Source organism: Sminthopsis crassicaudata, chromosome X (genome assembly GCF_048593235.1).
Source record: "Sminthopsis crassicaudata isolate SCR6 chromosome X, ASM4859323v1, whole genome shotgun sequence".
NCBI classification, from domain to species: domain Eukaryota; kingdom Metazoa; phylum Chordata; class Mammalia; order Dasyuromorphia; family Dasyuridae; genus Sminthopsis; species Sminthopsis crassicaudata.
Window position 1 is genome coordinate 4695735 of NC_133623.1, and position 20413 is coordinate 4716147.

Consider the following 20413-nt stretch of genomic DNA (forward strand, 5'->3'; position numbering starts at 1 on the left):
CCCGCCCCGTGCCCACATTAAGTCGTGAGTCCTCATTGGGTGCCCTCTTAGACACCCTTTTCCCTGAACGCCGTGACCTCTTTTCCCGTCCTGGCCCAAATGTCATGGGGATGGTTGTCTTGGCCTATTGACCTCAATGAGCCATTTAGAGTCATTTTTCCTGGTCTTGTCCAGTGAGCCTATAAATTCTTTGGAGCTTCCTCTTTTGGGGGCCAGCAGTGCATTCTGGGAATCGAAGGAGGAGGCAGGATGTCCAGGACTAGGGAGGTCACGGTCTCTATGGTCCCTGCCCTTCTTGGACCTCGCCAAGGGGCCACACTTGACAAAGGTCATCGGTTACATCCAGAGGAGGACAGCCAGAATGGTGAGAAAAGGAGTCTCAGGGGAGCCATACTAGAGGGATTCCAATATTTTTAGGAGAGGGAGTCCACTGATTGTGCTGTATCTTAGAGGGGACAGAAGAACTAGGAGGAAATTGGGGGGGGTACTTTTGCAACTCTTAGAACTGGTATGAAGTGGGAAGTTGGACCAACTGTCTGGGGAGGTAGTGAGCTCCCCGTGACAAGAGGCAGGGAGCCTGGCTGCCCACTTGCTAGAGTGTTGATGAGGGGCTTTTTGGCCAGGTGCATGATGGGCATGTGTCACCTTTTAGCTAAGACCGGGCTGTTGAGATGCAGCTGGGGCTGCTGAGTGGCTCGCTGGGGCTAGGCCTTGGGCCTGTGGGATAGAGCATGGAGTGGCTGCTTTTTGGCCGGGTGAGGGTGTTGTCATGGAGAACAAATGCTGCTTCTTCATGTAGAAAAGGGCCCTGAACTGGCTCAGTCCTCTCAAGAGCAGCTCCCCAGCTTGTGTCTCACTGGGTACCCACTACAGAAAAGCCACTCGACTTAGCAACTGCTCCAAATCTCTTATCTCTTGTTACACCTTCTGTGGCTCCCTGGAACCCCTCATCTTCTCGTCTCCCAGAAAAAAACTGAAGCTGTTCACTGAACACTCCTTCCTCTCTCTACCTCCTTATCCCGCCATCACTGACATCTCCACTTAGCTCCTCCTAAACCCTGACCCACATAAAGAGGACCCTTCTCCTCACCAAGACAAAGCTCCTCAGCTGCAGGATCCCATCTCCTCCTTTCTCCTTCAGCAGATCGCCCCACCGTCACCCCCACTCTTATCTATCCCCATCCGTCCCCAGACACAGGCAAGTCCCCCTCGCTTGGTCCAACCATCTGCAACAGCTGTCGGCCTGTATGCTTCCGCCTCCACTAGGTGCCTCTGCTTCCTCCCTTCTTCCTCTCTTCTTAAGTCTCTCTGGCCTGGCTGCCCTCAAGTCTCTCCAAAGTCACCTGCGGGTGCCCTGTTGGCAGACTCGATGGCCTTTCGCTCAGCGCTCATCTTCCCCGGCCCATCGGCTCCTTTGGTGTCAGTCCAGCACCCTCTCCCCTGGGATTCTTGCTCATGCTCTTTCTTGTAACCCCCAGATTGTCTCCTAGGTCACGTTGACTAAGTCTGGGTGTCCTTCAAGGCTCTGCCTTGAGCCCTCTTCTCTTTTCCCTGTACTTTGTTGTGTCATGGGCTTCTTTAGTAGTTCCTCAAAACTTAGGGACCCTTTCCAAGGAACAAGATCAGAAACATTTTTAAAAGGCATTAAGTAAAATACAGAGGATGTGCAGAAGGCCGGCGGGCGTAGAGAGGAAAGTTTTGGTCCCCCTGGCATCTCTGGCCCCTGCTCAATACATTGTCACCCAATGAGCTGCCCCCTCCCTATGGGGTAGGTGACTCCCAAAGCTTTCCATGGAGACCTCCCCTACCCCATGCTGGAAGTTTCATTTGGGGGCGTCTCAAACTCCACAGGGCTCCCTCATCCCTCCCTGAAGAACTTCCCCATTACTGTTGAGTCACTGCCGTCCTCCCAATCAGCTCCCGCTGTGACCAAGGCCTGTCATTTCTGCCTTCATAATATAGCTCATCCCAGAGTCCCAGAAGTCTTAGTGTAGTTTTAAGAGCCTCTCCTGTGCCACCATGACCACCCTAGGGTGAGCCCTCATCACTTTGCACCTCCATTACTGCAATGGCAGGATTCAAACCAGCTCTTCCTGATTCAGATTCATTGTTGTACCCACTGTGCTCCTTAGACCTCTCTTAGCAGGCCCACAGAGGCACATGGGATGTGGAGGGAGCCACATGGCAATAGACACAACGAGTCAGAGATTGGGCCTTTGGAGAGCAGCCCTGCTAGCGAGAGACTGAGTCCAGCCACCTTGAGGGTGAGCTCCTCAGCCCTTTGTGGCCAACCCCCCCCAACAAGGCAGCTCCAGAAGGCTCTCAGCTGTCTCTTAGCCCTTTGTTATCTGCTTTCCAAACTCACCCTTGCACCCAAACCACTCTCTCCAAAGTTACCCATGATCTCTTAGATTCCCAAATGCAAAGGCCTTTCCTCCATCCCCATTCTCTATGGCCTCTCTGTGGCTCGTACCCTCCTCTTGGATGCTCTCTTCTGTCTAGGTTTTCAGGACCCACCCACTTGCTCTCAGTCTCCTTTGCTGGATCCCCTTGTAAATCATGTCTGTAACCACAGCTGTCCCTCAGGGTTCTGTCCTGGGCCCTCTTCCTTTCTCCCTCTCTACTTTCTGACACAGCGACCTCCTTGACTCTCTGGAGTCCCTTCCCCATTACTATTGAGGATATTCCCATCCTCCCCATGCTTCAGGCTTCCAGCCTACGAGTTATCCTAGACTCCTGTGTCTCTCTCTCCCTGCCCCAGACCCATTATCCAAGATCCAGATCCAAGATCCAGATCCATTGCACCTGTGGAACATCTCTTGAGCATGCCCCCTTTTCTCCTCTGACCTCAGGCCTAGATTGTCATGACAGCTGCCAAGGGTGGGGGTGGGTCTGCCTGTCTCCAGGCTCAGCCCCTCTTTCACTCGATGGCTGGGATGGTTTTCCAAATCTGAAAGTTTGACCATGTCCCGTCCCCCCCCCCTTTTACGAATCCCAGTGGTTCCCTTTTGTCTCTAGGATCAAATGGGAAAATGTTCACTTCCCAGGCCTTTATAATGTGATCCCTCCTACCTTTCCAGCCTTGTTGCACTTTGCTCTCCTCCACCTATTGCGATCCAATATGCCATCCTGTGACAAAGGTCTTGTCGTCCTTCCTTAGCATCCAGGAGGCGTCATCTCCCAACCCTTCATTCTTCTCAGTGGCTGTCTCCCTTCCCGGGAATGCTCTGACTTCCCCTCCCCTCAGGTCCTACCTTCTGGAAGAGTCTCTCCCGGTCCCTCTGAACGTTTGGGCCTTCGGTACCCTGTCTATAGCTGTGTGGTCATTTGCATATTATGTCTTCCATTAAGACATGAGCTCCTTAGAGTCATGGGCTTTTTGGCCTTTTCTGTATCCCATGGGCTTAGCACAACTCCTAGTCCATGAAAGGTGCTTAATAAGTGCTTCTTGTGTGACCTTCAGATGGACTGACTTCTCGTGAGGGCCCACGGCTACCATTGTTGCTCTTGACGCTCTTTCTTGGCCCTGCCTATGGGTTCAGGAGCAGTTTCCTACCAGGAGTTCCTAGGAGCTCCGTTTGAGGCCCACTTGGTTAGGCCCTGGCTCCCTTTGAGATCCTCCAAGGCTTGCCTAGGCCAGGGCTCAGTAGCTTTTGTCAGTTGTGGCCCTCCTTGCCCATTTCCCTCCCGCTTTGTGGAACTCCCTAAACCTTCTCCAGTAACCTTGGCTCTTCTCATCGGGCTAAACTCCTGGGCCCTTCCTCTGGGTGTCCTCCAAGTCCGATGGAAGAGACCGAAAAAAAAGCAGCTATCTGATCTCAAAGAGCACACATTCTATTGACCAAGCTCACAACAGACCTGCGACATAGGATTAGTCTTGATTATCTCCATTTTACAGATCAGGAAACTGACACTCATAGGCAGCATTGTGCTGGAGCCAGGTTTAATTAGCTTACAAGAGGGATTGTTAAATTTTCTGAGTGAGCATTTACACTTCGGAAATCCACATGATCACAAATCCCGCCTTCTTTATTATTTTTGCTGAATGTCCAGACTTCATAAAGTATTAATAATGCAGACCCAACTTAAAAGTGTCTTGCACACGTTTCCCCACCCAAAAAGCCCAGTTGTTCAGCATTTACCAGCCCCAGAGGTTGGATTCGGGACACATCGCTCGTCATTGCAAGTCCAAATTGCATTCTTCAGGTTTTCTTTTTTAGACTGTCCCTAACCCACCTCCCCATCCACCCCTCCCCCATCTTTGCCTATCGTCTCCTCTCTCTTTTGAGACCTTACTTCCTACCTTCCTTGCCTTTTCCATCTTCTTCACTTCCTGCCATTGCCACCCCTCAAACACTCCCCAGAGTTTCTACTTTTTACTACTTTGGCAAGGGCCAAGCAAAGAAATGCTTTCTCCTGGCGGTACCTGAAGGCCAAATGCAGGATGGGAGGAAGTAGGGGGAATTCTGGGCCTTCCATAGAGCAGTGCCTCACTGGGTTGTTTTCACTAGCTTTGCTCCCCTCAGGCTCAAGAGCTGTTTAGTTGTCTTCATATGCTGAAAGATTTCTATAGCAAAAAAAAAAAGAAGATAAGTGAGGTGGAGAGCTGTTGGAGTTTTTCTGTTAGGAGAACTGGGCTCGGGAGAACTTGGGATGGTCACAATGGGCTTTTTAAAGCTTATCCAGTTTTCTGCCATCCTTGCCCAAATGATAGGTGAGATGTGAAACTTCAGAGTTGTTTCAACTTGCATCTCTCCTTTTGGAGTTCTTTTTGGTGCTCTTTCACACAGTTGGCGATACTTTGTATTTCTTCTTCTGAAACTGGATTGTGTAGCTCTCGTTTTTGTGCACCTGTCTCACTTCCATATATAAAAGATAGATTTCTTAGCAGAGATATTGGCTGAGATTTTTTCCTCTGACCAATAATTTCTCTTATTGTAGCTACGTTGATTTTTGTTCATGGACAAAAAGCCTTTTTTTTTTTATTATAATTTTTTTTTTAATTTTTTTTATTATATATATATATATATTTTATAATATTATCCCTTGTATTCATTTTTCCAAATTACCCCCCCTCCCTTATTCCCTCCCCCCGACGACAGGCAATCCCATACATTTTACATGTGTTACAATATAGTCTAAGTACAATACATGTGTGTGAATATCATTTTCTTGTTGCACAATAAACATTAGAATCCGAAGGTACATGCAACCTGGGCAGACAGATATTAGTGCTAACAATTTTCATTCCCCTCCCAGTGTTTCTTCTCTGGGTGCAGCTACCTCTGTCCATCATTGATCAACTGGAAGTGAGTTGGATCTTCTTTATGTTGAAGATTTCCACTTCCATCAGAATACATCCCCATACAGTATTGTTGTTGAAGTGTACAGTGATCTTCTGGTTCCGCTCATTTCACTCAGCATCAGTTGATTTAAGTCTCTCCAGGCCTCTCTGTATTCCTCCTGCTGGTCATTTCTTACCGAGCAATAATATTCCATAACCTTCATATACCACAATTTACCCAACCATTCTCCAACTGATGGACATCCATTCATCCTCCAGTTTCTAGCTACAACAAAAAGAGCTGCCACAAACATTTTGGCACATACAGGTCCCTTTCCGCTCTTTAGTATTTTTTTGGGATATAATCCCAGTAGTAGCGCTGCTGGGTCAAAGGGTATGCACAGTTTGATAACTTTTTGGGCATAATTCCAAATTGTTCTCCAGAATGGCTGGATTCTTTCACAACTCCACCAGCAATGTATTAGTGTCCCAATTTCCCCACATCCCCTCCAACATTTGTCATTATTTGTTCCTGTCATCTTAGCCAATCTGACAGGTGTGTAGTGGTATCTCAGAGTGGTCTTAATTTGCATTTCTCTGATCAGTAGTGATTTGGAACACTCTTTCATGTGAGTGGATATAGTTTCAATTTCTTCCTCTGAGAAGACAAAAAGCCTTTTCATTTTATGAAACTAAAAATGTGTATTTTACCTTGTTCTGGTGCAAGGAAGGAGGGATTTGGAATCAGAGGGTCTGAGTGCCATTTGGGGCTAGTTACCCCAGCTCTGTGGGCTTTAGTGCCCTCATCTGAAAACTGATATGCCTCCCAAAGCTTCTTCTAGCTCTAACACCCATATCTATCTATAAACCAAGTCCAGATGGGGATGGGGAGCCTCCTGGTACAGGCACAGACGGTAGGAGGAGGGGGAGCTTCAGTGCTAATCACTGATAGGGCACCAGGGTTTTCTCCACTTTTCTCCACAGGGCTGGGGAGCCACTCCTTGCCACTGGTCCCAGTCTCATGAAGTCCCAGTCTCCCTTAGCCACCCTGAGGTTCCTCTCTCTCTCATCCTCATCTCCTTTTCTCCTGTGTCCACTGCTCCACTTGCTCTAAATCATCTTCACGGGCGGTCCATCTCTCCCTCATCTTCCTTTCCATTGCTTCTGCTCTTCTCTCATTCTCTTCTCTTCACTCTTGCCCAATTCAAGTCCACACTGCTGTCTGCTCTTAACTGTCTCCCCCTTCACCATATTGTCTCAGGCGGGCCCTTGCCATTGCACAGCAATCCTTTGGTTCTTACCTGATTGATGGCATCGTGCTTCCTGTAGCTACTTCCCCCAATCCCTTGCTCCTCTAGCGCTCTCAGCAGATCGCCCCCTTTCTCTTGGCAGAGGTCCTCACCTTCTACGTACCTGAGACATTTGAGGCCCTCTGGCATGAGTCTCCCACTTCCCCCATGCCTTGAAACTTCTATGGCGCTTCCTGTGCCCTCTTTCTTTGCTTGGTCTCCAAGGAGAAGATGGGTCTTCTTGTCAAAGCTAACAAAGATTTGTGTTCAAATCCCGGCACAATTATTAGATGAACCTCACATTTCCTCAAACATAAAATGGGTTTGATGATATTCTCTCTCAAGTTTGATAAGATGACAGGTCCCCAAAGTCTTAGGGCAGTTTTAAGCTTTCTGAAATCCACTCTAAGATTTTGGGGATACCCGTATCCTCCAAGCGCCCTAGAACAGTCATTGGTTATTGCTTTCTTCCTTGAGCCTGGCCTCTGTAGCTTGTTTTTCAGGGGGCTCTCTCCCTCTATCATTATTTGCTTATCTCACACCTTCCACCCCCCTCCTCCATCCCCTGGCTCCATTACTGCCAGACATGCCCGGGCCTTTGCCAGCTCTCCACTGGCCCTGCCATCCCCTCAGGGCACCATCCTTTATGCCTTGCCGAGTGCCCAGGAAGTCCCACCTTTTCTCCTATGTCCAACTTTCACCCCTCTCTTCTCAATCCCTCACTGTCAGACTTCCAGGCTCCCCACCCTATGCAGAGAGTTCATCCCCACCAGACCCGAGGGCCTTTGCTTAGTCATCACCCTCTCTGGGGGGCAACTAAGGGGCGCTGCGGTGAATAGACCTGAGGTCAGAGGTGCCCTTGGAGACTCTGGGCAAGTCACTGTACTCCGGTTGCCTTGGTTTCCTCATCTGTAAAATGAGCTGGAGAAAGCAATGGCCGACCACACCAGTAAATTTTGCCGAGAAAACCCCAAACAGGGTCACGAGGAGTCTGTTGAACAACACCCTCTTTGCATTCTAGGCAACATCCTTTCCCCTTCCACGCTTTCCTCCATTAGCTCTTGTGCCCCTTGCCCCTTTGTTTTTGTCCTCCCTATTTGACAGCTCTCCCTCCACCCATGTTGGGCCGTGATTGAGCTTTCAGCCCATGGGGACAGCTGTTTGTTTGCCTGACTTCCCCCTCCCTCACTGCTTTCCCTGAATCATTTTGCTCGTTCCCATGTAATCTCCCCACACGTGATGCCTGGATCTGCTGTCCCACACGGTCAGCCTCCTCCCCAGCATCTCCACTTGGAGGTCCCGGTGGATCCTTCCAAAACAGCCACTCCTCCTGGCCTTCTAGCCTGACTTCCCTACTTGTGCCAAGGGTACCGCCATCCTTCCAAGGTGTCTGCAATTGAAACGCTGGATCGCCCCTCATCCTTCATTCACTGCCACATGCCATTGGCTGTCAAGTCCTGTCCATCCTGCCTCTTCCTGACTTACACCTCAGCCCTTCCGCTGCTCCCACTTCCATCACCGGCCCCCGAGGTGGGCCTTGTCACCCCTTGCCTGGAATATTGCGATTTCCTCCTAACTGGTCCTGCCTTGTTCCTCCTCTCCATCCCCCACGCGCTGCCAAAATAGCCTAAGGCTAGGATGATTGGGTTACTCTCCTGCTCAAAATTTGTCAGTGGCTCCCTATTGCTTGTAGGACAAAACGACCAGGGCCTCCTGCTGCTTCTAGTTCTCTGGAGCCATTCTCCATCCTTCTGTTTCTCATCACTTCCTTCACGGGGTCCAGGGCTCAGCCAGGCTGGGCCAGGAGCTGTTTCCTGAGCCCCAGGTGGCCACTCCCTCCCCTCCCCCATTCCTCTTGGGCCCATTCCCATGATGGCGCAAAGAGAAGGCTGAGTTCCTCGTCACTGCTAAGACTGCAGCCAGGGGGTTCACAAAGATGGCCTGAGCTGGGGGATGGGCAAGACCCCAACTCCAGACCCACAGAAGGGGTCCGGTTCCCCTGCAGCAAGGGCAACAGATGCAGGGGCAGTCACTGAAGCACCCAGCCCCCAGGGTGCCCGAGCCCAAATCAGAGTCCAGGGTGGGTACTGAGGTCCAGGAAGCCTCTCAGAGCTAATTGGGACCAGCTCTCCCCACTTCCGGTCTAGCTGCTGCTCAGAGATGGGGGTGGCCTCTCCCTCCAGCCCTGTGGAGATTTTCTTTGTGCAGGTCTCCTAATGATTCTCATTTGAGTAGCTGCTACACTAGGGCCCCCAGATGTGCACGGGGATGCTGGGAATGGCGGGTCTGGAGACCTTCTAGGAGCCTCAGTCTGTCTTTGTCAGAGTTGGGCGGCTGGGGGAAACTAAGATGGTTCCTGATTCTTCAGAGAGCTTCAAAATAAGGAGGGCCAGGCTGGCCAGGATAATGACCAAACTGAGGCCATAAGAGGTCACAGAGCCAGGATAAGGGGCCAGTCCTGTTCCTCAGCTGGCCTACCAAGTACTGCAGAGCCACGAGCTTTCCATTCAAGTCCGCAGAGCCCTTGGAGGTGCCCAACCGTGCCTTGGTTTACCCTTTAGCAGAATGTTCATCTGACAGCCATCTTAGAAAAACCAGGCTGAAGGGCTCTGGACCGGAGGGCTGAGGCAGGCTCTTACCTTAGCCAGAAGGTCCTTGGGGGCCCTGACCGCCACAGTCTTGGGGCTTCTGCAGTGTCGTTACCTGTACGTGGCCGCACAGGACCGGGCCACTTCACAACCGGACCCAGCTAGCCCCAAGGGAAAGAAACCCTCATGTTTTATTCCTGGGGAGAAGGCAGTTTGTTAATAGAACAAGGCCTCTGGAAGCTCAAGCCTCCCATGTCCTGCCCCACCCCCCAGGTGTTGGACGCATCTTTCTGGAGTTTGGAAGAGTTTTCCCAATGGTGTCTTGGGAGACCCTCACACAAGCTCAGTGAGGCAGTTATGACAGGTGTTCTTGTACCCATTTCTCTGATGAGAGGGCTGGGACCTGGGCTAAGAAGTATCAGGGGAGGGATTGAAAGCCAGGTTTTTCCTGTCTCCAGGGCCCCTGTGCTTCCCATTATGTCATGCTGGAAGTTATTGCTATTACGTCATCCAGCCTTTGCTTAAAGACAGGACATCCAGTACAGGGCCCTCGCTGGTGAGTCAGCAGATGTTTATTAAGCTCCGGGAAGACAGGCCTATGGATAGTGTGATGACGTCCAAGCCAACCAGGAACAAAAGGATGCAAAGGGCAGCAGGGACCCAGGAACCCCTGGAGAGCAGCAGGGGCCCTTTACGCCCCTGGATGTCAGCAGGGGCCCTGGGAGCTCCTGGAGAGCAACAGGGACCCTTTGTACCCTGGAGGTCAGCAGGAGCCCTGGAAGCCCCTGGAAAGCAGCAGGGGCCCTTTGTGCCCCTGGAGAGCAGCAGGGGCCCTTTGTGCCCCTGGAGAGCAGCAGGGGCCCTGGGTGCCCCTGAAGAACTTTGAAAACTCCATCTCAGCATTAACTAAGTTCTGTTGTCCCTTGTTAAAGTGTTCCCAATTTGGGACTCAGCCACTTCCTAGGGCCCACACTCCCGGTGCCAGCCTCAAGTCCCATACGGAGTTTGAGGCACACCTTGGACTCACCCTGTCATCCTCCTGTGAAGGCCCTGCCAAAGGTGGAAGCTGGGGGTGTCCAGCATGTAGATGCAGCTTGAGGCTCACGTTCTCATTGAAGCAGTTTGCTCTGGTTCTGGATGCTGTCAGACATCCGTTTCCCAGATCTCCCTGCTTCCTTCTGTTGCCTTCCACTGGCTGATCCCCCAGCATCTCAAACCTGGCACATCCTGGTCTTCTCCCCCAGACTCTGCCCTTTTTCCAACTTCCCTTTCACAGTCAAGGGCAGTAGCAGCTTCCCAGTGGCCTGGGCTTGATGCCTCCCATCTCTTGCCCCCGCCCCCCATAGCGCGGCTCCTTTCTTCATTTCCACCTTTGTGATCTCTGACTTTTCTGTGACCGTGCCCCCCCTACCCCGTTACCTCTGCAAGCAAATGGAGAAGCTTCTGTTGGATGCTGAAAGCCCGCTCGCCACCTTCTTGATCTTCAGCCACTTGATTCCCTTCCTCATACTGGATGATCTAGCAAGCCCGGCCTTTGCCTTGGCCTCCATACCCAGCATGCTCTGCCCCTCACCCCTGCCTCATATTCAAGATTTGACTCCAATCCCGTCCTATGCAGGAGGTCTTTGCTGGTCTCCCAGATGCTCCTGTCACTTCCTAGTACTGTACCTAGCATAGAGGAAGAGTTTCATTAGTGCATCTTGACTAACTCTGAGACTCTAGGCCCCATCTTCTGTAAGATACCGAAGGACAGAGCCCGTGTTGGTAGAGATGTTTCCTGTAGGGCTGCAGGTGCAGTGCCCCCTCCCTTCCTGGGGCTTGGGGCCCAGGGTTTCAGGCCCTCAGCCCCACTGGGTGCCCCCTCTGGCCACTTCCTGTTTCTTTGGGTGTGGCTAGGGGGATTTGCAGAGGAAGGCCAGCTCTTAGGGTCACAGGGTCATGGGCTTGTGGGCTGAAAGGCATCTTGGGGCTACAGAGGAAGAAACAGAACCATGTTTGACTTTGAGGGGAGCCGACTTTTTCATCCCCATCCTTTGTTCAGGGGTAGAGATTTAGGCCTAGAAAGATTCAGGACGATGGTGCGAGGAGGGGAACACCAGATGCAATCCCCTCAGGAGGAAACTGAGGCCTCCAGAGGAGGAAGGGCTTGTGTAAGGTTTACTCAGCTGGGCAGTAATGCAACAGATCCAGAATTGAAACCCAGGTTCCATGTGCTGCCCAAACCAAGATGGCCGTGTGCCTGGGAGTCTGGCCTGCCATGTGCGGGTGGGTTGAAGGAGGGGGGAGGAGAAGGTGACACGGAAGGTGGCAGAGATGCCTGGAAGAAGCCATGAATGGTCCTTGCCTCCAGGCCACCCTCCGTGGCTGATAGCTAGGTTTTCCTCATTGGTCTGTGTCTCTGTTTGGCTCATAGTATGTGGCGTTGCCTGGGGAAGCCGCTCGCTCACGGGTTGCATCCGTGGTCCGTGCCTCGCCCTGTGTCCCGGCTGGCCCACGGACCCCATGCGTGCCTTCCTCAGAGTCGGAACGAGCCGTGGCGGGGAGACGCTTTGGCGGCTATGCTGGGGCTAGGCAGGACGGCTGACAGGCTAGTTAGCAGCATAAATATTCACGAGGCTCGGGCTTGTCAATTTCATCTCCGTTCGATCTTCAGCAGTGGCAGGGGGCGCCGGCCCTGCCGTCGGGAGCCATGGTCGCCTTCAATCACCCTCAACCAGAGTGAGGATTCTGAGAAGGAACCAGAAGCTGGGTTGGAAGGCATGAGACTCCCATCGGGTTTCTGTGCCATCCTTCCTTGGATGTTCCTTTTCTGCCATGGCTCCCGGAGCCTCAGGGGCTGGGATGATTGGGGAGGGGTCTCTGCATTGGTCCCCAGAGCTCTCCCAGCTTATGCCTGGGTAGGGGAGCAGGGGGGCAGGGGCATCACAGGCAGGTCTTCCCTTCCAGGCAGTCACTCTGGTCCAAGGCCTCTGGCCGGCTCCCAGCTTTGCCCCCTCTCCCCATCCTGACAGGCCGTGGCCTGAAGCTCTCCTGCCACCCAGACTCACTGCCAAAAGGAAGGAGGGAGAGGGGAGGGCCGTCTCCTGGATGGCGTCGATGTGCTCAGAAGCAGACTCGGCTGGCAGTAGGGAAGGGGTGTCCTGGGAGGGGGAGCACAGGAGAGGGGGAGACGCCTGCCTGCTGGGGAGCAATTGTCAAAAACAGCCCTAGGAAGGGGATGCTAGGATGGTTCTTTAGGCTCGTCTCAAGCCCACCTTAAATAGCCCAAGCCCTGGGGGGCTGAAGATGCCACATCCACAGAGCCCAGAGGAAGGCCAGTGGACAGAGGTGCCCTGTGGGCAGCCCATCCTCCAACTTCGCTTCCCCCGTTGTAAGCCAAGGCTTGTAGATAGGACCAGACATGGCTTGGTTTTGGATGTTCAGTGACTTTAAGCTGGCTCATGGAACGACCCAAGGAGGTGGCCTCTGACTTGGTCCTGCCACTCCCGGGTGCCACCCCAAGCCACCCTGGCCTTTGCTTGAGCCTTATGACTTGGCTTGAATCTCTGAACCCTGGGGGGTCTTAGCCAGCCCTGAGCTTAGGGTCTTCTAGGAAGGGAGAGCAGGAGCTTTTGAAGTGAGGTCATCAGGTTGAGTGACATACACAGGCTCTGGGAAGGCTGGCTCAGGGCATCGGGGACTTGGGATGGAAGATGGAGGCTGGACTCTATTGGACTCTGCTCTGGGAGGCAGCTCAGGGGACTTTCACCCGTGAGATGTTTCTGAGCCCAAGACTGGTGCCCGGCTTCAGCATTAGCCAGGGGCCAGGGGGAGGGATGAATGGGTCGAAAGGGAACGCCAGGCCACAATGTATGGTACAAGGCCAAGCCCAAGGTTCATCCGGGACACGAGCCCGGGACTGCTGCTTTGCAGTTCAGTGCCCACTGGGGCCTTCTGAAAGGTCTTTTGTGATGGACCATTGGCTCGGCCCCCATCATGCCCCTCAACCCTCTGCAGATGCATAAAAGGACCAACCCTCCCAACTAACAGGGACCCTACAGGTACAAGTCACTGAATCCCTGAGTTAGAAGGAACCCCGTCCCCCCCCCTCCCAGGACCCCTTCAATAGTACACAACCACATGGTTATCCCGCCTGTGCTTGGAGCTCTTTAGCCCTTCGGGTGCTCCCCTAAGGGGGAGGGGGGACTAAAGCAAGGGGATACAGGGCAGGCCGGTCTCACCAGGCAAGGAGGGAGAGACTTTGCAGGCTTGCATTGCCCTTGCTGTGTCCATACATAGGGAAAATGCTTCTTCATTCCATCTGGAGGCCCCAGGTCTAAGGCCTCTTCAGAACCCTGATCATCTGGGGCAAGGGGACACGGACAATCATGGGCAGGCGGGGCAGCTGGGTGGCCATTTCTGGATGGCAGCAATGAGCATCCTGGTATAACAAGGTGACCGGCCTTCCCGGGCCACCCCCAGCCCTCCCCACTGCCCTTTTGGTGCCAGAAAGAAACCATTTGGAGAGAGGCCCGGGAGGACCAATTGAGCAGATTAGGGAAATGAAGGTGCTGATTTATGAGGAAAGATGACATAAACTAAATATAGCCGCTTTGGCCATGTTGGCGGAGGGACACCAAGCAACCCCTGCCAAGCTGGGGGAAGGGAAAACGGGGAGAGCAGCAGGGAAAACGAGCGGCACCCTGAGGTGGAGGAGTTGGTGCGCACAGGAGGCTCTGACTGGCAACTTGTCTGAGTAAGGCTGTGGCTTGGCTAGACCAGCTGCCGTCCGGACAGGGCCTGGTGGGCGACCGTGTCGGGTTGGGCCACCACCTTTGGCATTCGGGTCATCTGACAAACATTTAGTTGGTGCCTAGCATGTGCCAGGCCCGTTGCCTCCCTCTGTCGTGGATGTTTGCTCGTAGCTGTCACACATCTCCCTGAGCTGTCCCTTCTTTGAGCCGCTCTAAGTTCGCGGGATTTCCAGACTAGATCTGGAGGCGGAGAACCTGCTTTCAAAGCCTTTCTCTGACACTTCCTACCTTTTCTCTGTGCATTACTTTCCCCCTCTATACCATGGAGATGGTGGCTATCTCAAGCTCCACAACTCATACAAAGGTGCCACAAGCACTCGTCCCACCCTTCTTGCCCTCAGGCTGCCTTCCTGAGCTCAGGACATGGGAGTGGGAAGTGGGGAGACAGCCTGGGAGTCTGGCCCGCTGGCTCCCTTCAGTTTGCTACGCCGGGCCTCAGTTGGCAGTCCCGGCTCACTGGCTGCTTCCAGACTCAGCTGCTCGTCTCCCTGGGCTGTGAGGGAGGATAGCGGCCTGACCCCGGGGACTCCTCCTCCCTCGAACCTGGCACGTCCGGGGTGCTGCCTCGAGCTCCGGCTCCCCGTGCTTGCCCTGTGCTCCGTTCCTTGTGTCCAGTTGAGCCTGCGTGCACCTGATGGCATGTTGCCCCACATTAGACTGTCAGCTCACCAAGGGCACAGTGCCCGGCAAGGAATGGGCAAGCCGTTGTTTGAGTGGGGCTTGGAGTGTGGTTCTTTTGCCGTCTCCTCCCTGTGACCCATGATGTGTGTGTGTGTTCTTGCCCATTGTACTTGGGCCACCTTCCTAGCCTAGTTGGGGCAACTTAGCTCATTTTCCAGTGACTGAGAACGTGCCCCTGCCAGAGACCTGGGTCAAATAAAAGTTCTGGGTGCCAAAAGACATTGTGGGAGAGTTGGGGCCAGCCCGGGCCTGAGCAGTATCAACCATGCAACAGGAATGGCTGCCATTCTCCCCCTCCCCCCCGTCTGCTCCCCCTTTTTTCCTCCTACTCTCCTCTTTTCTCCCCCCGGGCCTGCACTGTGCCAGCCCCCACTTTTTTGCGGTCTGTTCCCCCTTTGTATCCCCTTATTATCAGCCAATTTGGGTGAAGCGTTGTGATCAGGCCAAGTGGATGATGGCGCTGTTATGATGGTTTGCCATTGTTGAGGAGGGGGTGCCTCCCCCCACCACCAGAAGGGGCCCCTGTTCCTCATGTGGCCTCTGATTCTGGTCTCTCTGTCCATCTGTTATGTCCACTTGCATCTTTTGTCTCTCTGCACCAGGGGTGTCGCCAAAGGTTGTGTTGAACACACCCTTGCAATCTCTAGCCTCTGAAACTATAAAGAGCCACTCAGGTCCCAGCATGCCTCTGACCTCCCAACAGCTACCCTGGGACTGACCTTGTTGGAGTCAAGGCAGCAAGATGTGATGTGGCACCTTTCTGTGTCATGGGCCTCCATTCGGGGCCCGAGAGTCCTCCATTCTTCCTTGTGTCCCCCACATGTACTTATGCTCCTCACAATTAGGGGTTCATTTGGGGCTCTTTCCAGACTCTAGAAAGGGGGCCTTGGCCATACTCCATTTTCCAGGCCCTTGACCTAGGGAGAGACAACGGGTGTCCTAAGCCTGTTCCTCTTTCCTAACAGGCCCTAAGGCTTCTGGGGAGTCTGACAAGCCATTTGTGGGGCTGGAAGTTGAGATTGTGGGGCTTGGTGTTGCGAGGTGAGGGGACAGTGAAACAGCTGGGCTCGATACTAGTACCGGGAGCGAGCTCCTTGGGGCCCCTTCGCCTGCCTCTGGGCGCCATTATCTTCTGGGTCTTTGGATAAGCTTTATTTGCACTGTCTCTCTGGCAGGGGGAGAGACTCTGCCAGCCCCCCCGCCCTGACTTGGCCCACCTGGGTGATCCACATTTGTCATCTCTGCCTTCCAGAAAAGTGTGAAAGAAGGCCTTTTACTGAAACAGACCAGCTCCTTCCAGAGATGGAAGCGGAGATACGTCCGGATCCGCGGAAAGACACTTTACTACGCCAAAGACTCCAAGGTACGGCCGGGCCGATCCCTGCTTTTCCTCCCCCACCTCCTTCCCCTCCTCCCTCTCCTCCTCCTCCTGTGTTTATCCTGGATCCTGCCATCTGATGGTGAGGGCCCTGGAAGAGACACTTCTGGCCTCCCTCCCTCCCTGCCCTTCCTAACCCACCTGCTCCAGTCCGGACTCCGGGGGCACAGAGGCAAAGCCAAGTACCCGCCCCTACTGCAGGAGGTACGGGACCGTGCGGTCTGGGCCTTAGACCTTATTGGCATAGGCATTCCCAGTGGGGAAAACCTCTCCAGCGCTGCTGCTGTTGTGTCCTCCGGGCCTGTTCTGGGTTGTCAGGAGCACCCAGCCCCTGGATAGCAGACCTTGGGACATCCCGGCTCCAGGCCGGGCCCCTCCATTTACTCATCCTTCCAACTTGCGTCTCCCAGATGAGCATCTCATGGGCCTTGAACAACACTCTAGCAAAGAGTGCTGTTCCAAGCCATCACCCCACATTGCTTCTTGAGGCTGCTGACCCCTGGGGAGGGTTTTGGCAGCTGGCTTTCCCTGCCAGGCGACTCCCTCTCCCCTGTGCCGTCTGCAGACAGCCCCATCCCAGCAGCCTTCAAGTCCAAGGCTTGCCCCAGCTGCCGGCTCACGTTGAGCTTGAAGTCTACTCAGACCTCAGGATCATTAAAGTAGGCCCTTTCCTGGCCAGCCCCCATCCGTGGGCATCGTTCCCTCGGACCCGGCAGGTTCCCCCTTTCTAGATCTGTCCCATTCAGTGGTTTGGAAATGTGAGTCCACCATTCAGTGCCATTCGGTGTTAGCATCATGTGCTCCAGTCGCTGCCTTCTCTGAGCTGGCTCCCAAGGGGAACGCAAGCTGTGCTTTAGAGGGCCCTGCAGCGGGGAGCGTGAGATGGGCACACACGCCACGGGCCGGGGTCCAATCAGCTGCGCCTTCATGTGGCTGCCAACTTGGAGCTTTGTATGACTCCATCTGAAAGTCTGACATGGTGGAGAAGTGAAGGTCCATTCAGAGACAGGGAGGCTTCCTGACACAGGTGCCAGCCTGGCAGAGAAAAGGGGAGAGGGCAAGTGTGGGAGTTAGGGAGGGAACACAGCCCAGGAAAAAGTCCAGAAGTGGGAAGGAGACATGAGCCAGAGCAGAGCCAGCTGGTGGGCCACCGGACTCCTCAGGCATGGCCGTCGTGCCCAGGACTTCCAAAGGCCAGCAGATTCATCATGCTGAGCCCCAGGAAGCCTTTTACCAGCTTGTGGGCATGGCAGGGATTTGATAAAAGCAGCGTTTGAGAAGGATTAACCTGGCTGATTGTGGAGGCCGGACTGGAGGTAGGGGGTCGAGGCTGGAGGCAGGGATGCCAATTAGGAGCTGATGGGGAGAACAGATACTGCCCCTGGGGAGGGACTGAAGGGGATGGATGTCAGAAATGGTGCAGCAACAGTCTCAGGGACTTGGTGAGCAACGGTGCGTAGGAAATGAAGGGGGGCTACATGACGCAGCGGCCTCTGAGGAGCTGAGCCAGGAAAGTAGGGGCAAGCGTGGGTTGGGAGGCTGCTGAGCTTGGTTTGGCCCATGCTGGGCTGGAAATGAAGGTGAGCTGCACAGGCGCAGCGGCTTCAGCAGCCTGAGATCTGCCCGGCGCCAGGCCTGGTGCTTCCTGCTGCCCAGGCCTCAGAGCCAGGCCCTGCTTCCAGTAGCAACTTTGGAAAGCCTTTGCCTGACATTCGGGGTTTCTCCCCACGTGACCCTCACTATCTCCTGCCTGAACCCTGGGCCATAGCTGCCCAAAACGAATGACCCAGCCGGGACAGCCCCAAGGACTCTTCCCGGCCTCCCTGTGGCCTTTTTGTCTATTTAAAACTTCTTCACCCTTTAAGATCCAGCACCCTCTAGCTCTGCCCTGCCTCTGTCAGTGTTGGGCAGTTGAGTCACCCTCGGGCTCCCCCCCCCCCACTTTCCCCCATGACCTGGGGGCTCTGGGAGCAGAGGCTTGGGCTTGGTGTCCCATGAAGACTGATTGTCGCCTCTGTAGGGTGGCAGGCGGGCTTTTCTGTGCCCCCTAAGCACTCTAAGGGCCCAGGGCCAATGCCAGCATCAGGAAAAGGGGCACATGGGGCCGAGTCCATCTCTGGTCTGTCTTCTTGGGCCACGGAGGACTTTGAGGAAGGAGGGAGCTGTCCAGCAGCGGCCAATGTCTAGTTTGGGAACTGCACGCTGAAGGGCAGGGGTTCCCAGTGGCCATCCCCCATGAGTGCACTGCTGGGAGTGGGGGGAGGGCGAGCTGCCGGCCCGCCAGCTGCTCGGGGCCTCACTGAGCAGACATGTGCTTGTTCTGCTCTTCCAGTCCCTGATCTTCGATGAGGTTGATCTTACCGAAGCCAGCGTAGCTGAGACCAGTACCAAAAACATCAACAACAGCTTCACGGTGAGCAGGTCTAAAACCCTAAGGCTGAGGGGATGTTGGGGGCGTGTGGGGGCCGCCGGGGCTGGGGGGCTACATGTGTGCACGAGAGCATTGCCAATGACCTGCCAAGGAGGCCCCCCGATTCCCAACCTGGCTGTGCCTTGTGAGCCCACTGCTAGAAAATGGCAGCATCCATGTCCGTGGCCTAGTGAGAAAGGAAGCTTGATGGGAAGGGGGGGCGGCCTAGCGCCAGATTGAGCACCCACATTCCATCTGGGCGGGGAGATGGGACAAACTTCCCGGGGAGGGGTCTTGATTGAAATGACATCCATGAGACGTATCGAGATGGTGGTCCTGAGCTTTAGGAAAGTGGGCATGGGTGCTGAGGAGGCCCCTAAGGAGATGCATTGTGGGATCTTTGAGCTGGGAAGGACGCAGGACAGAAAGTGTCAGAGGAAGGTCTTTCCTCACCCCTGGACTCCAGTCGGACCGTCCAGGAGTCAAGCTGGGGCCTTGTTGACACAGCCTTGGGAAGCTAGAGCACATTGCCTGACAGATGTGCCCTGGCACTGACTGTTAGCTCTGCCCCGGGGTGGGCTAACCACTGTGCACACCTGCTCCAAGGTACCAGAGGAATCAGCATCTGTCCAACTTCCCCCCAACCCTGGCAGCAGGAGGCCCCAGGTGGCCATGGTGCCTCAGGCCCTTGGAGTGAGGTCACGAGCACAGCAGCTGAGGTGGCAGGCAGGGGGTGCCAGGGGCCCCGTGCCCCTTCCCGGATCCTGCCGAGCAGGTCCTTTCCTTCTTTCCATCAGCGGGTGGTGCAGGGGGGGCTTGTCTGGTGCCCTCTGAGTAGCCCTGAGCTGGCACTAGGGCCCTCGGCGGGCAGACGACAGCAAGTCTGACTTTGGGGGTTTGGGGCAGGTACCCCCACACTCGCTAGATCACAGACACTTGCTGCCTTGGGTCCTCCTGTGGGCTGGGGCAGAGGGGGTGTTGCAGGAGCTTCTTGGGAGGGCCAGGGCGCCCAACCCCCCAGGGCCAGTTCCCCAGGGGCTCCAGGGTCACAGAGATGTGAAGACCTTTCTGGCTTCTACCACAGGTGATAACCCCGTTCCGAAAGCTCATTCTGTGTGCAGAGAATCGGAAGGAGATGGAAGATTGGATGGGAGCCCTGAAGGCCGTCCAGAAGTGGGCAGCTAATGAGGTAAGGGAGCTGGGCGGCCAGCGGCAGCCGCTCGAGGGACTGAACTCTAACTGGCAAATGCGGACTGGAAAATAAGGAGGTGGCGAAGGCCTCCCCCGGAACACTCACACGCACAAGGGACCACACGCAAGGCTTTTTCTTGCCCTCCATCTCTCTGTCTCTCTCTTTTTCCTCCAATTCTGTCTCTCTCTCTTCTTCATTTCTCTGTCTCTCTTTCCTTCCGTCTCTCTCTCAATCTCTTTCCTTCCATCATTCTTTCTCTTTCCCTCCATCTGCCTTTTTCTGTCTCTTTCCCTCTATATCTGTCTCTCTTTCCTTGTATATTTCTCTGTTTTCCCTCCATTTCTGTCTCTCTTAACTCTTCATCTCTCTGTCTCTCTTTCCTTCCATCTGTCTTTTTCTGTGTTTTTTTTTCTATATCTATTTCTATATCTCTGCCTCTTTTTTCCTCCATCTCTCTCTGTGTCTCTCTCTCCTCTCCATCTCTGTCTGTGTCTCTCCTCTCCATCTCTCTGTATCTTTCCCTCCATCTCTTTCTCTCTCCTTCCATCTCTCTGTCTCTCTTTCCCTCCATCTATCTTTTTCTGTCTCTTTTCTATATCTCTGTCTCTTTTTCCCTCCATCTCTCTCTGTGTCTCTCTCTCCTCTCCGTCTTTCTGTCTCTCTTTTGCTCCATCTCTCTGTCTCGCTCTCTTTCCTTCCATGTTTTTGTCTCTTTCCCTTTATGTGCCTCTCTTTTTCTTTCCCTCCACCTCTCTCTTTCTCTCTTTCTCTCCATCTCTCTCTGTCACTCTCATCTCT

General features: G+C 54.1%; 1 protein-coding gene across 1 annotated transcript in view; it reads left to right on the forward strand.

The window, feature by feature from the left end:
* The first annotated feature begins 259 nt into the window (after positions 1 to 259).
* The window catches only part of DGKK (diacylglycerol kinase kappa), a 79986-nt gene continuing 59832 nt past the window's right edge, over positions 260 to 20413 (forward strand). Inside the window, exons 1-4 of the mRNA XM_074278348.1 lie at positions 260 to 364; positions 15888 to 15998; positions 18346 to 18426; positions 19508 to 19596. Of these exons, the coding sequence (XP_074134449.1) occupies positions 362 to 364; positions 15888 to 15998; positions 18346 to 18426; positions 19508 to 19596 (284 nt within the window). The 5' untranslated portion in view covers positions 260 to 361. The remainder of the gene's footprint in view (positions 365 to 15887; positions 15999 to 18345; positions 18427 to 19507; positions 19597 to 20413) is intronic.